This window comes from Equus caballus, chromosome 22 (assembly GCF_041296265.1).
Source record: "Equus caballus isolate H_3958 breed thoroughbred chromosome 22, TB-T2T, whole genome shotgun sequence".
Taxonomy (NCBI): Eukaryota; Metazoa; Chordata; class Mammalia; order Perissodactyla; family Equidae; genus Equus; species Equus caballus.
In genome coordinates, this window is record NC_091705.1 from 49,819,053 (window position 1) to 49,831,563 (window position 12,511).

At 44.8% G+C, this 12,511-nt stretch overlaps 1 protein-coding gene across 15 annotated transcripts in view; it reads right to left on the minus strand.

Annotated features, from left to right (window-relative positions):
• DIDO1 (death inducer-obliterator 1) overlaps positions 1 to 12,511 on the minus strand; it is a 57,638-nt gene that overhangs the window by 27,131 nt on the left and 17,996 nt on the right. For 5 of the 15 annotated variants that reach the window (XR_011431089.1, XR_011431088.1, XM_070247932.1 and 2 more), the window contains exons 2-7: positions 8,847 to 9,024; positions 8,202 to 8,297; positions 6,365 to 7,205; positions 5,278 to 5,599; positions 2,705 to 2,917; positions 1,326 to 1,539 (exon numbers count right to left, since the gene is read on the minus strand). Coding sequence is in view for 12 of the 15 variants with exons in the window: in XM_070247932.1 (XP_070104033.1) it covers positions 1,326 to 1,539; positions 2,705 to 2,917; positions 5,278 to 5,599; positions 6,365 to 7,203 (1,588 nt within the window). In the remaining 3 variants the exon portion in view is untranslated. The other 10 variants (XR_011431087.1, XM_005604850.4, XM_023626892.2 and 7 more) reach the window with 6 other exon arrangements.

A 12,511-nucleotide genomic window follows, 5' to 3' on the forward strand; every position in this document is an offset into this window, starting at 1 on the left:
GGTGCTGTAATTTCCTGAAAATTTGAGACACGTTGTTAGCATGAAATTCTTAGCTCAAACCATCTAAGGTGTATCGAGACTCATTTTAATACACCATTTAATTCTGTATTTAACAACTCATTCCTAAAATTAAAAAATAAAAAAATCCAGTATTGCTTTGCAATTTACTTGCAACTCCATTTCTTAGGTCTTGGGCTGTTTACGTTCCCAAAATGAGTATTCAGTTACCCGTTTTTCCAACCACACTCGATCCAGAACCCACCTACACAAGCCCCCTCCCTCGGGTGACCGGTCAGAAGGCGACTGAAGGGAGAACACAGCACAGCTCTGTAATCCGGGGAGTGAGAACCGGTCAACCTTTCGGTGCTTTTGAAAAAGGCACAAAACAGTATAAAAGACAGTATAAATAAAAGCTGAATAAAAAATAATAATAGAAGAAGTGCCCTGTGGATCAATTGAAATTTCCAAAATTTAATTCTGGGGAGTTAGAGTGAGAAATTAGAATAAACAGAAGAGACTCAAGCTGCATGATCTAACCTGGGATTTCAAAGATCTGTTTGAAACGTCTTGATTTCATTCACTAGCACTGTGGGGCACGGTGTGAGCCAAGAGCCCCAAGAGGGATGCCAGTTACCCTTGGCCATGTCCCTCCAGTGAGGGCACTGCTCAAAGTGTATACACATCACACTCACTTACCTTGGAACCGAGGTGGCAGCAGGAAATGGCCTTCAAAACACCAATGTGTTTGTGTAGGTGTGTAGTATGTGAATTGGACGTGAAAAAAAATTCCTGTCTGGTCAAAAATAATTTAACTCCTGAAAATCCTACTTAAGGTGAGTATTAGATGCAACACAAGTTTGCAGAAACAGACTTCCACAACATACAGAAGAAGTGATGACTGCGTGTGCTGGAAGTGATAATGTGGAAAAGCCCTGAAGCGAGTGGGGCTGCAGAAAACTGCGAGTGAGGCTGGGACATGGCATCCTGAGTGCTAGGCAGTGTGTCTACTCAGTCAGATCTTGTTGGAGAGAACACAAACACTTACCAGAGCCTGACAATGAGAACAGAGATTAAAGACATCAATCGTCAGGTGACACATTCAGCAATGAGGTTTGTACAGCTTTTTGGAAAACACTGACAGGAAGTCTCAACAGACTAAGGATGGGTACAGGGGCTCGAGAGGCATCTTGGACTCAGGCATTTGCTTCGATCTTTGGAGGTGCAGCACTGCACACGGCTAAACTCCTAGGTCTGGACGGCCCAAGTGGACGGCCATCCAGAAAGACTGGGGAGGGTCCAGAGGCTACCCCCTAGGTGATACATACATTTATACAACAGTGATGGCCAGGGGGCAGCAGTCTGTTCTGGCTTCACTGCATTGTAATTGTGGTCGCTTGCCCAGGACGGCGTGCTGCTTTCACAAGTTGTTTCCTTAATAAGGACCTCACTCCTAGAAGGGGCCACCATCGCCTTCTTCACGGTGTTTTCTTTCTTGTCTGGAGCTGGTCTCTTGTGCACAGAAGAGATTTTAATGCCTGCCTGGATAATCAGTAAAACCCCAATCATTAAGGAGGTCAGAAATTAACCTTCGCTCATTTCACTTTGCAATGGAGGTCACGACACGCTCTATTCCTGAGGTCATTTCAAGCCCCCTCACCACCCTGAGCTTGTGCACTGCATCAGGTCAGCAGCAGGCTTCGGCTACACCTGCACACCCAGCAGACCCTCAGCATTCCAACGTAATATCCAGGACTTCAACACTTGAGCACTGTGAAGGTCCCTGACACAGAGGAACCTGTAACCCTGCTGAGGTACAAGGCTGCTGGGGTAAGAGAATGAACCACTTGAGTGAGGCAGTGAAACACGGCAAAAACAAAGTGGAAAGGGCCTCAGTGCGAGAATGCGCCCTACGAACACTGCTTGGCGCGAGGAGCGACACTTGGAGAAGAGACGGAGTACAAACGCCGTTTCCATGTTCTCCATCAGGTGCTCCCAGTGCTGTCATGCTCTTACGGTAAAGAGCAGCAACTGCTTCTCTGGCAGTTCTATGATTCAAAATTACCAGCCTTAAAAATTAAGCCATCGAAGGCTAAATAAGCCCTTAAAAATATTAAGAAAACTCTCTGAATAGCACTAGTTACGCTTTGTTTCTCATGAATTTAACAGGGACCAGAACGCAGCTGCATCAACCTGAGCTAAAACTCAATGAAGGGTCTTCAAGTGTATCAGTGCCTGTGATTTCTAAAACCACCTGGATTCTTCCCAAATCACATGTAGTATAAAAATGAGACAATTCTGAGAGCTAGGTCTTGAAGTGCAGCACACAGCCTTGCCTAGGAGCGCTCTCCCTTCCCGGCCCCCACCTGCCCGAGTCTACTTCCACACCAAACTCTCCTCACAGGACTGCAGGCGCATGGACCGCAGGCGCATGGACTGCAGGCTAGCAGCCCTGCAGCAGCGAGCCGCCTGGGTCTGCTTCACTGCATTCAGTCACTCATCCCTCAGCTAAAGGGCAGAGAAAAGAAAACGTCAGAATATATGCTCATCTGTAATTCTGACGAGAATGCTGGTGGGAAAGGTGGAGGACACTGTGCGTTGCTTCTGTGCCTGCTGTCCCCACACTCCACAAACCAATCAGCCAAGACGGTAACATTTACACACTTTTTGCTTCAACTGTTCAAACAGTTGGTCTTGTGCAACTTACCTGAACACTACATTTTGGAAGAATGAGCTTTTCTGGCTTCGTCTTGGTCTTTTCTTTAGGTTTTGGTTTTTGTTCTTTACCTGAATTTAGAAATTTCATGGTAGCTGCAGCATGTTTTAGAATGCAGTCATTGCTGCAGTAAACCGAGTCAGGCTGCGCCACGCTAGAACACCCAGGGCCAATACACTTTGAGGCACCAGGAGGCTCTACAACCTGCAGAATAAAACATGTGACTTCAAACAACGGACTTACCAATTCTAGCAGTTAAAATACTTTGTAAAAATCACTACTTATAATACTGAGATCACTGTTTTTAATCAAGAGACACTAACAATATTCTTAGTATAAATAAAAATGTGTCTTTGTTTATTCAAAGTACAGGAATCTATTTCCCCTGTGTAAGGCGCACACATTCTTAACTGCCCTTCACGCCATCTGTGGTGGCAGAACTCTAAGAGGACCCGAGGACACTGCCCCTGGCGCACACGATGGGATTTCACATCCACAATTAGGTTGTTATACGGCAAATGGGCAGGGATTTTGGAGATGTAATTAAGGTCCCAAACAAGATGATTGCTAGTTAATCAAAAGGGTCTGAGTTAATCAGGTGTAAACCCTTAAGAGGGCCCAGGCATTTCAGAGGAGAGGAGACTCCATTGCTAGTTTTGAAGAAACAAGTGGCCCTGCTATGAGAGGGCACTGCAGCCAGGCTCTGAGGTACAGCTGCCAGGTAAAATCCAGGACACTCAATTAAATATGACTCTCAGATAAACAACAAGTAACTTTTTAGTATAAGTATGCCACAAAAATTGCATGGGACATATTTATATACCAAGCCATGTGAGAGCTTGCTTTTGGAAGTGGATCTTTCCCAGCTGAGCCTCTGATGAGCTCTTCAGCCCCCACTGACACCTGGGGTGCAGTCTGTAAGAGCCCGGGCAGAGGGCTCAGCTAAGCCAGGCCCAGGTTTCTGACCCATGGAAACTGAGCTGGTAAATGTGTGATGTTTTAAGCTTCTAAGCTTATGGTAATTTGCCCTACAACAACAGGAATCATTTATATACCACAAGTCTAGGTTGCTCTTGTTTACAAATACTAAAGTATGTTTTGGTGGTCAAGACAAAATATACAAGAACATATCCCTCAAATGTACCTGAGCAAAATCTTATTTCTCAAATTAAATATTTAAGATAATTGTTTTTCCTCCATAGAATCCAAGTTTTACTCAGAATAAAATTTAAGCTTATGTAATCTCAAAAACATTGACAATAAAGATATGAAATTAAGACTTTTCACATTAATTTACATTTCCATTAACTTTTCTTAATGACTAAATGGGCCATTAACAGTTACTATCACATTTCCGCTTAGTAACTCCTAATACCTCCATGATAGACGTACTTAAATGGCCCAGCCCTCACGGCCCTTTCCCCTCGCAGCAGACAGTGCAGGGTGCTACGGCACAGCTGCTTTCCGACGCAGCCACCTCAGTCTTCTGCAGGCCCAATAGCTGCTAAAGGGCAGGCAGCCGGGCTGGCCAGGAAGCTGCCCTCTCCACCAACCCAGCTGACGGCAATAGGGGCAGGACCCCACTTCAAGGCTGGCTAGGGCCTCGGGAAGGCCCAGAGTGAAAACATGGTCTGGGTAGGACCATCATGAGTGCCTGAGACGGTTCTCCTCAACAACAGAAGCTGAGGACACGTGGAAAACATGACCAAGAACTGTGGCCCTGAAGGGGCCTAAAAACCAGTTGGGAAGGAGAAATGAGTAAGAGCTGGGAAAAGAGAAAAAAGAGCTGGGACAAGCACTAGTGAGTGTCTGGGACTATTCCAGAGGGTCGTGTAGCAGATGTGAGAGGAGCCTCAGACACCGGGGCAGAGTTCCCTGGCCAAGGCTGTTCCACCACCACTCAGTGTCTCAGGGAGGCAGGCACAGGACCACTAGTTCTCAGAACATGGTGTCAGGTGATATATGTGCACATTTACTTCAGTAATTCAAAAATAACTTTGTTCATAACTGTACATCAAGATCAAGATTCCATTAATAAGAAAACTTAAGGAGGTGTCAGCCCTGTGGCCGAGTGGTTAAGTTCGTGCTCTCTGCTTCGGCGGCCCAGGGTTTCATCAGTTCGGATCCTGAGTGTGGACATGGCACCGCTCATCAAGCCATGCTGAGGCGGCATCCCACACGCCACAACTAAAAATATACAACTATGTACCGGGGGGCTTTGGGGACAAAAAGGAAAAATAAAATATTAAAAAAAACCAAACAAACTTAAGGAAAGACTAATTTTCAAAAAGTGAGTCCATTTAAGGAAAAAGTTAAGTCAGCACTAATAGTACAGGAGATAGATATGTTCCCCGATGGTGGCACACAGGAGGGCCGGTGAAGCAGAGCACAGGACTGTTTTTCCACCAGGGCTCAGCCCCACAGCAGACACCACGCCAGCTGCAGGGAACACCTAACTTGTTCTACAAGAGAAAACATCTTCTAGTCTTCACGTTTCTGTTGATAAGGAGTCTGAGCTCTCTAAGGTCACCCTCCACCACCGACCTTGGCAGACAAGTACTTACAGGCTGGAATATCTTGAGTTTTTTCTTGCCGCTTGGGTTTGCAGCTTTCTCAATTCTACCCTTTATTCCTTGGTCTTCGCTACATTTCTGCTCTACTGTTCCTATACTGGTAAAGTCTGTGCCATCAGCATCTGCAGGTCTAACTCTCGTGTCCTGCTGACCTGCGGTTTCTGTGCTGGTCTCATCCTGCACTTGCAGAATGGTGCAGTTTGGGCAGATGTAATCTTCCCCGTTCCTTTCCAAGAGCCTCCCTCGAGCCTCAGAAATGCCCACACAGTCTCCATGAAACCATTCTTCACATCGGTCACAGCAAATCATAAACCTGAAATTACAAAATCATGGTATACTATGAATGCAAAGCAGAGATAACACTCAATTTTAGACATACTAGCAAGTCAAAGTGGTTTCAATGCTGTATTAAAGTAGAGAGAACAGAATAAAGAACACTCATAGGTCTTCTCTTGATTTTATTAACCTTCAACCAGATTTGCTTCATATTTTTTGGCGAGTGGAGACTTAGTGAACTGTAGGCTTCATGGCATCGCTCCCTGGACACTTCAGCACTCACCTCCACAAAACGGCAACAAGGCCTTTATCCCACCTGACGGAACCAACAGTGATTCCTCACACTACCTGATACCTTATCAGAGCCAGAGGCTCTTGAGATGCCCTCAATGTCCAAACTATGGTCCAATCACAGCTGCAAGTGGGCATTACGCTAGGACAGTCTAGAGCAGCAAGTCTCTGAGACGGCAGCAATGTCCTAGTCTGAGCTGCCTTGCATGCTCACCTTAATGCCCATGCTCAGCCTTGCATGCTCACCACTGGCTGCGTGTGGCTAGTGTGATAAGGCAGTGAACGGCCCTGTGGACAGAGGCCACCAAGGGAGAGTGTGTGGCTCCAGGCAGTCCTTACCCACTCCTTCTGTTTCTTTTTTGACAATGACTTACTCATTTTTTTCAACAAAAGTTACTCATTCAGCACAGCTTTAGAACTCTTTAAATCAAATGAATGGAAAACTCTGCTGTTTCCATTACTTGTATCTCTCTCAAAGTGGGGTGGCCAACACCCCCTCTCCCCAACCTACCTGTTGTTGTGGGGCTGACGACACATGCAGTACAGGGCGTTGGGGTCGTAAACCTCACACTCGGGCTTGTGTCTGACCGAGGCTCCAGGTTCTTCATCTTTCATTCCCTGAGCTGCTTTCCCTTCCAACTGACTCTCTCTATCGTCCTTCGCCCCCTGGGACACGGGCCCCTGGGCAGCCTCGGGCTCCTGTGTGCCAGAAAGTGAGCTTCCCGCGGCATCGCCTGCCTCCACGTCCACAATTTCCGCAGGATCCTCCTCCTGACGCTTCTTCCTCAGGCGATTCTGGATACCCTTCAGGGGCCTGCTGGCAGGCTCTTGTTCTCGCTTTCTTCGTAGGCGATTCTGAAGTTCTTTCAAAGTCAATCCATCACTGTCGCTATCAGAGGTGTCGTCCTCATCATCACCTCCTTTGGCCTTTGCAGAGGAGGCTGGTCGTTCCTTAACACCCCTGGAGCCAGACTTGGACCCACTTTTCATTTCAGAGGTGCTTTCTACGCTCCCTTCAGAGGCTGTTTCCACATCTGTAACTGGACAAGATGTTGGCTCACTGGAGTCCTCAAGGGAGACAGGAACATTCTTCCTTCCTCTGCGTCGGACTGTTGTGAGAAATTCTTCCACTCTCTCAGTCCGCTTTGGCTGTCTCCCACTGCGTCGCAGGGAAAGGCTTTGTTGTTGCTGCCGGGGCTGCTGCTCCAGAGAGTCCAGCTCTGCGTCCCCAGCGCCCTCCCGCTTAGCAATGGTGGTCCTTCGAAAACCCCATGTTTTCCTGAACTCTTTACTGGTGGGTTTGATGGCCTTGGGTGCGTCCTCATTGCTCGGGTCACCTTTCTCATCCATACCTAATGGTGAAACGCAACCAAACCACAACCAGTGTTAATGAGGTCACATTTCTTAGCCAATGACCACTAAACCCCTGAGCTCAAAGAGCAGACAACCTTTAATCGCACATGAGAGGGAGCACCACCCACAGGAACGGACGCTCATGAACACGGATGAAATGGAACAATTTTCTACCTACAAAAAGTGAAGATGTCTGGTAAAGCAAGTTATTTTGACCAGTGTTTCCTAAAATGTGATATATAAGGTGATTCAAAGTGATTCTTGAAGATTTTAATAGTTATATGTCTAATGTTTAATAGAACAAGACAGTAAGCATATCAAATCTATAATTATGTCATTTAACTGCTTGGAACAGGGTACCTGTCTCATAAAACAGGTAGTGGGGAAAACATTAATGAGTAACAATATAAGTGGTGCAAGGACTGACTGGAACAGTGTTAGTGTAGTGGATGAGAGGTGGCTGTGGGCTCTCTGGCCCTCTCAAGTGGAGACACGGGGCCCATCTGCCTCCCTGTGAGTTGGGATCACTGTGCACACAGAGCACAGTGGACAGAATGCTGTGCCAGTTCCCAGCTTAGCATGTAAGAGGACTGGCTGCTTCTCTCCTGGGTTGTGAAGCCCTGAGCTGCCACGTAAGAAGTCCGACACCCTGCTGGAGAGATCACGTGGGAGTGGGTGTTATGTTGGACCCTGCATTCAGCCCTGCTTGTGGGCTGAGTGCCAGGTGATCCCTGTGGACACCTTGTGGAGATAAGGATCACCCAGCTGAGTCCTGCTCAGCTTCCTGAGCCTCGACCAAGGATACAAAATGGGCGTTACTGGAGTCCGCTGGGTTCTGGGGTAGCTGTTATGCAGCAACAGATAACTGGGACACTCAGGAAACACCGACCTAGGCAACAGCTTTGATGTGTACTACTTCTTTCCAATAGATCATTAAAAGGTCATGTTTGTGAAAACTTTACTCTTATTTAAAACCTCAAAAAATTACTATATACCTTGAGAAATTTTTTTCCAAGCTGTCCAGGCTTCAATCACATTTAACTGCTAATAACGACTCAGATTTTATGCCGTGTTCCATCCTGGGGGAAGGACTGGTATAGAATGAAAACATTCAAAATATAAAATACACAAAATCGGAATCACATACAACCTAATTCTTTTTTCTGCTTCCTACTAAGTGTTGTCACTTCCCATTTCCCTGGTCCAGCACCGCAGATCCTGAATCCTTCACTCTCTAACTTGGCCCACATGCTCACAGGCCACTCAGAAGCCTAGCGGGAGTGGCTGTGGCATCAGGTGTGCCACCAAGGACCAGACCACTTTTCTGGTCACCTGAGATTTTCTGCAGGAAGAACTCTTCTCTACAAAATACAGTTCTAACCAAAGAGAGAATATACAATGTCAATGTATATGCACTAATATATAACCAGTGTAAAAATAAAGGGACACTCCAAAGCAAATTCTTAACACATGATTAAACGTTCATCTAAAAACCTTAGGGCTAAAGTTTGGATTATTTCAAACAAATATGAATGTTATATTGTATCAGTTTCTTTACATATAATGCTACTTTAGCAGTAACACATGATTTCAAATCTAAGTTAAAATTCTGTTGATGTTTAACACCACTGATACTTTACCTGCCCCAACACTGAAAGCCTGGCCACTTGTTCTGGATGTCCTAAATACCATAAAAACCTGGCCAATACAATCACTTGGTCCAAGTAAACAGCCAGGCCTCAAAACACTGCTGCTGTCAGTCACTGCTCACAAATAACAATGTAGATTATCTTGAGAATGTTCCCAGGAAGTGGGCTCCTAAAATAAAATAAGAAAACAGTTTATAGATCTTAAGTACAACCAAAACTACATTTAAAAAAAAAGGGCACCAAACTTCCCAAGTAATCTATTATTTGAGGGTACATTACGTGACCTACAAAGACATTCAGGGAGTCAAAAAAAAAAAAAAAAGCACAAAACACGGTCCCCTTCCTTAAGGACTTCTAAAGAAGGGAAGATACTATGACCACTGATCAAATGGGAGAACAGGCCTGGGAGGGAGCAGCAAGCCTTGGCTGGCACCCTGGGGCAGCAGGGGGAGCTGGTGCTCAGACTGCAGAGGCCTCAGTGGGGAGGAGGGTCTCAAAGTCAGCAAATGGGTATCAGCTGCTTTCCAATTAGGATCCTTTACTTTTGAGATGGACCCAGCTCAATAAAACCCAACGCTTGAAAGAAACACCAACAAAACGTGAAAAGGCTGAACAACAAAATTATTACGAATGCAATTACTTAAAAATCCTTAATATTGTAGCTATGCCATCACTTTAGATTAAAACCTAAGAAAGATTTTAGAAGACTAATGTTTATGATTACTGAATATCAACATGGTATAGTTCATCCATGTGTATTTAAAAAACACGTCCCCTCCTATAGCCTCTTTCAAACAGCCACGCCTAGTTTACAGGCTCACTAACCATGCCTGTGTTCCTAGATAAGTCCTCAATTTTATTCTCTTAACACATTTCCATTCTAGCCCCAAATCCCACTCCCCTGAGCTGAGCATGAATCTGGCACCTCACCTCTTCCTCGCCTCACTCCAACTGCCTTCCCTGTAACCAAGGTCTCCTTAGTGACCTCAGAACAAAGACAAACATTCTGAGGCACCTCCTTTTAAAGAGACAGTGGCCACTTCACCCTGATTAGCCAAATCTGTAATCACGGCCATCACATCTCTTGAATGTGGTAAACCTATCTGAAAATGAGGCTTCACAGTCCAGAAACTTTACTTCTCAGAAGAAATGGTAAATAAACCATACTTCTATATTCCACAACACTGAGCATTTATAAATTAAGCAAAGAAATGAAGATGCTTTCAGGAATGAAAATTTTTTTTTTTTAAAGATTTTATTTTTTTCCTTTTTCTCACCAAAGCCCCCCGGTATACAGTTGTATATTCTTTGTTGTGGGTCCTTCTAGTTGTGGCATGTGGGACACTGCCTCAGCATGGTTTGATGAGCAGTGCCATGTCTGCGCCCAGGATTCAAACCAATGAAACACTGGGCCGCCAGCAGCGGAGTGCGCGAACTTAACCACTTGGCCAGGGCCAGCCCCGAAAAAATTTTTTTGAATTTATGTTAATCCGAAAATAAACATACTTCAGGATTTTATTTTAGCTCTGAATAATTAATCAGAAAAGGAAAATCTAGTTATTTCTGCTAAGTGGAATGGGATAAAGTACATATTCAGAATAGATCATTTTAGATAATTTGGTTCATTTACCTTGACTTTCTATTTGCAAAACTGATTTTTCATAATTATCTTCAACACAGAAATTCTAATATAAAATTTCAGCTGAAACAAAAACATGTATATCAAAAGAAAAAACAAAACCAACTATTTATAATCACGGCAAAAGTAAAGGAAAAATTGTGTTATGTTTCTAACACAACCCAGGTTTGGCGTGTAAATTCTACACTACAGCACCTCACATGAGGAACATGGTCATAAAACCATGATCACGTCATATTAGTAACAATTTTTCCCAGAAAAGAAGGTGTGCATCTCTGAAGCTGGGAGAGTCAATACCATAGGTGAACAGCAAGCGGACTGAAATAATTTAATTATCTTTCTACATCTGTAAGTGGACATATTTTCTCAGCTAAAACCTGCTCCATTTCCTATGCTATGAAATCTTAGGTTTAAAAATATAAATACAAGCCAACATTTCACAACTGCTCTGTTAACAACAGAGTCTGTGAGGTGACCCAGGGCACAACCAAATGGCTGAAAAGTGATCAAGAAGAGGACACACGGGCCCCTCCCGAGTTCTTGAAGGCAGCTCTCAGAGCCCGTTTACACTAAGAAGTCGAGGACCTCAAACAGTTTTTGTTTATGTAGAATATATAAAAATTTCCAAAATTCAAACTGAGAAAAATTTTCAGGTAATTGGGGATGTTCTTTGATACCACATCAAACCTCAGCAAGTAGTAGTTTCATAAAACTTAGTTGCAGCATGGAATCTGAACCGTATCAAGGAACTTTCCACACTTTCTTACATGATAATCCACGGGCCTGCTTGCACTGTGAATGCATCTCTCACCCCAGCACGTGCTGGTCACCTGGAAAACCCGGGTTCACGGACGTCTGCAGAGCCACGTGTCCACACACTTCATTAACGTACAGACGACACGCCTGTAACATCAGCACCCGTCTCCCCAAACATCTTTAATTACTGGGAAGGCATTAAGCTCACAATGGCAGATATAAGCTTTCCAAAATTCTACTCTTTGATTGAAAGCTCAAATTTTATCATTAGCAACAAATACTGTCAGTTGCTTTCCTCAAGACTCAGCTCATTCATCTTCGAGAAAATGCCTCCCAAAAACCAAGTCTGAAAACTGTAGCCCTCAGTTCTTTCACGTACAAATGGTGCTCCATGAAAAGGGGGCTGGACTCCACTCCTGAGGGCTCCTCCTGGAGACAGCCATCCAGCTCTGGGGTGCGGCAGGAGTGTTTTATGTGTGCCTGCCATTTCACCACAGGAAAGGCTAAAAAGAGGTCTGCTGGAGGGATGAGATTTAACGAAACCAATTATCTTTACTGCCTCAGCAAGGACATTCTTAAGGGAAGCCGGCACATTCTAACACTGACTGCACGGGGCGCACGCACACTTCATGCCACTGTCCTAATCTGCTTCCTTCTGTACCACCAGGGCCAACTATTACTGTGGAAAGAGTTCTGCCCTCTTTGTCCCCAAGAGGGGTTTGGGGACCCCGAGGGGTCCATGGAACACACTACGAGAACTTCTGTAACATGCCATTTCTATTAGTTTAAGAACACATTGGATATACGCAAAGCAATAATACCTATCTATTTTTCCTACCAGAAGAGACTAAAATTTCCTTCCGGACAAAACTGTTCTACAAAAATTCTAAAGCAACTAAATTTTCCCTTCAGATTCTCCAACTCTTCAAAATGTTAAACTGTCAAAAGAGAATTTGTTAAACACAAAACCACAAATACCCTCCCAAAATGTTATGCATTACTTAAAAAAAAAAACCCAAACTACTATAAATGTTAGTGACGCACGACTCCACAACCACTGCCAATCTGAAGGCTCAACCTCCCGAGTGTGCTCAAGGCAGTGACTGCAGAGAGCCGTCGACAGCTGTTCGTTCTACAAACTTAGGAGACTAACTTCTCTAAGACACTTCAAAGTACGACGACAACCACAGTGAAGCTCCTGCTTCCGCAGCACGCCGCCGTGGAAGACAGCTGGGGCTTCTCAGGACACCGCACCAGCGCA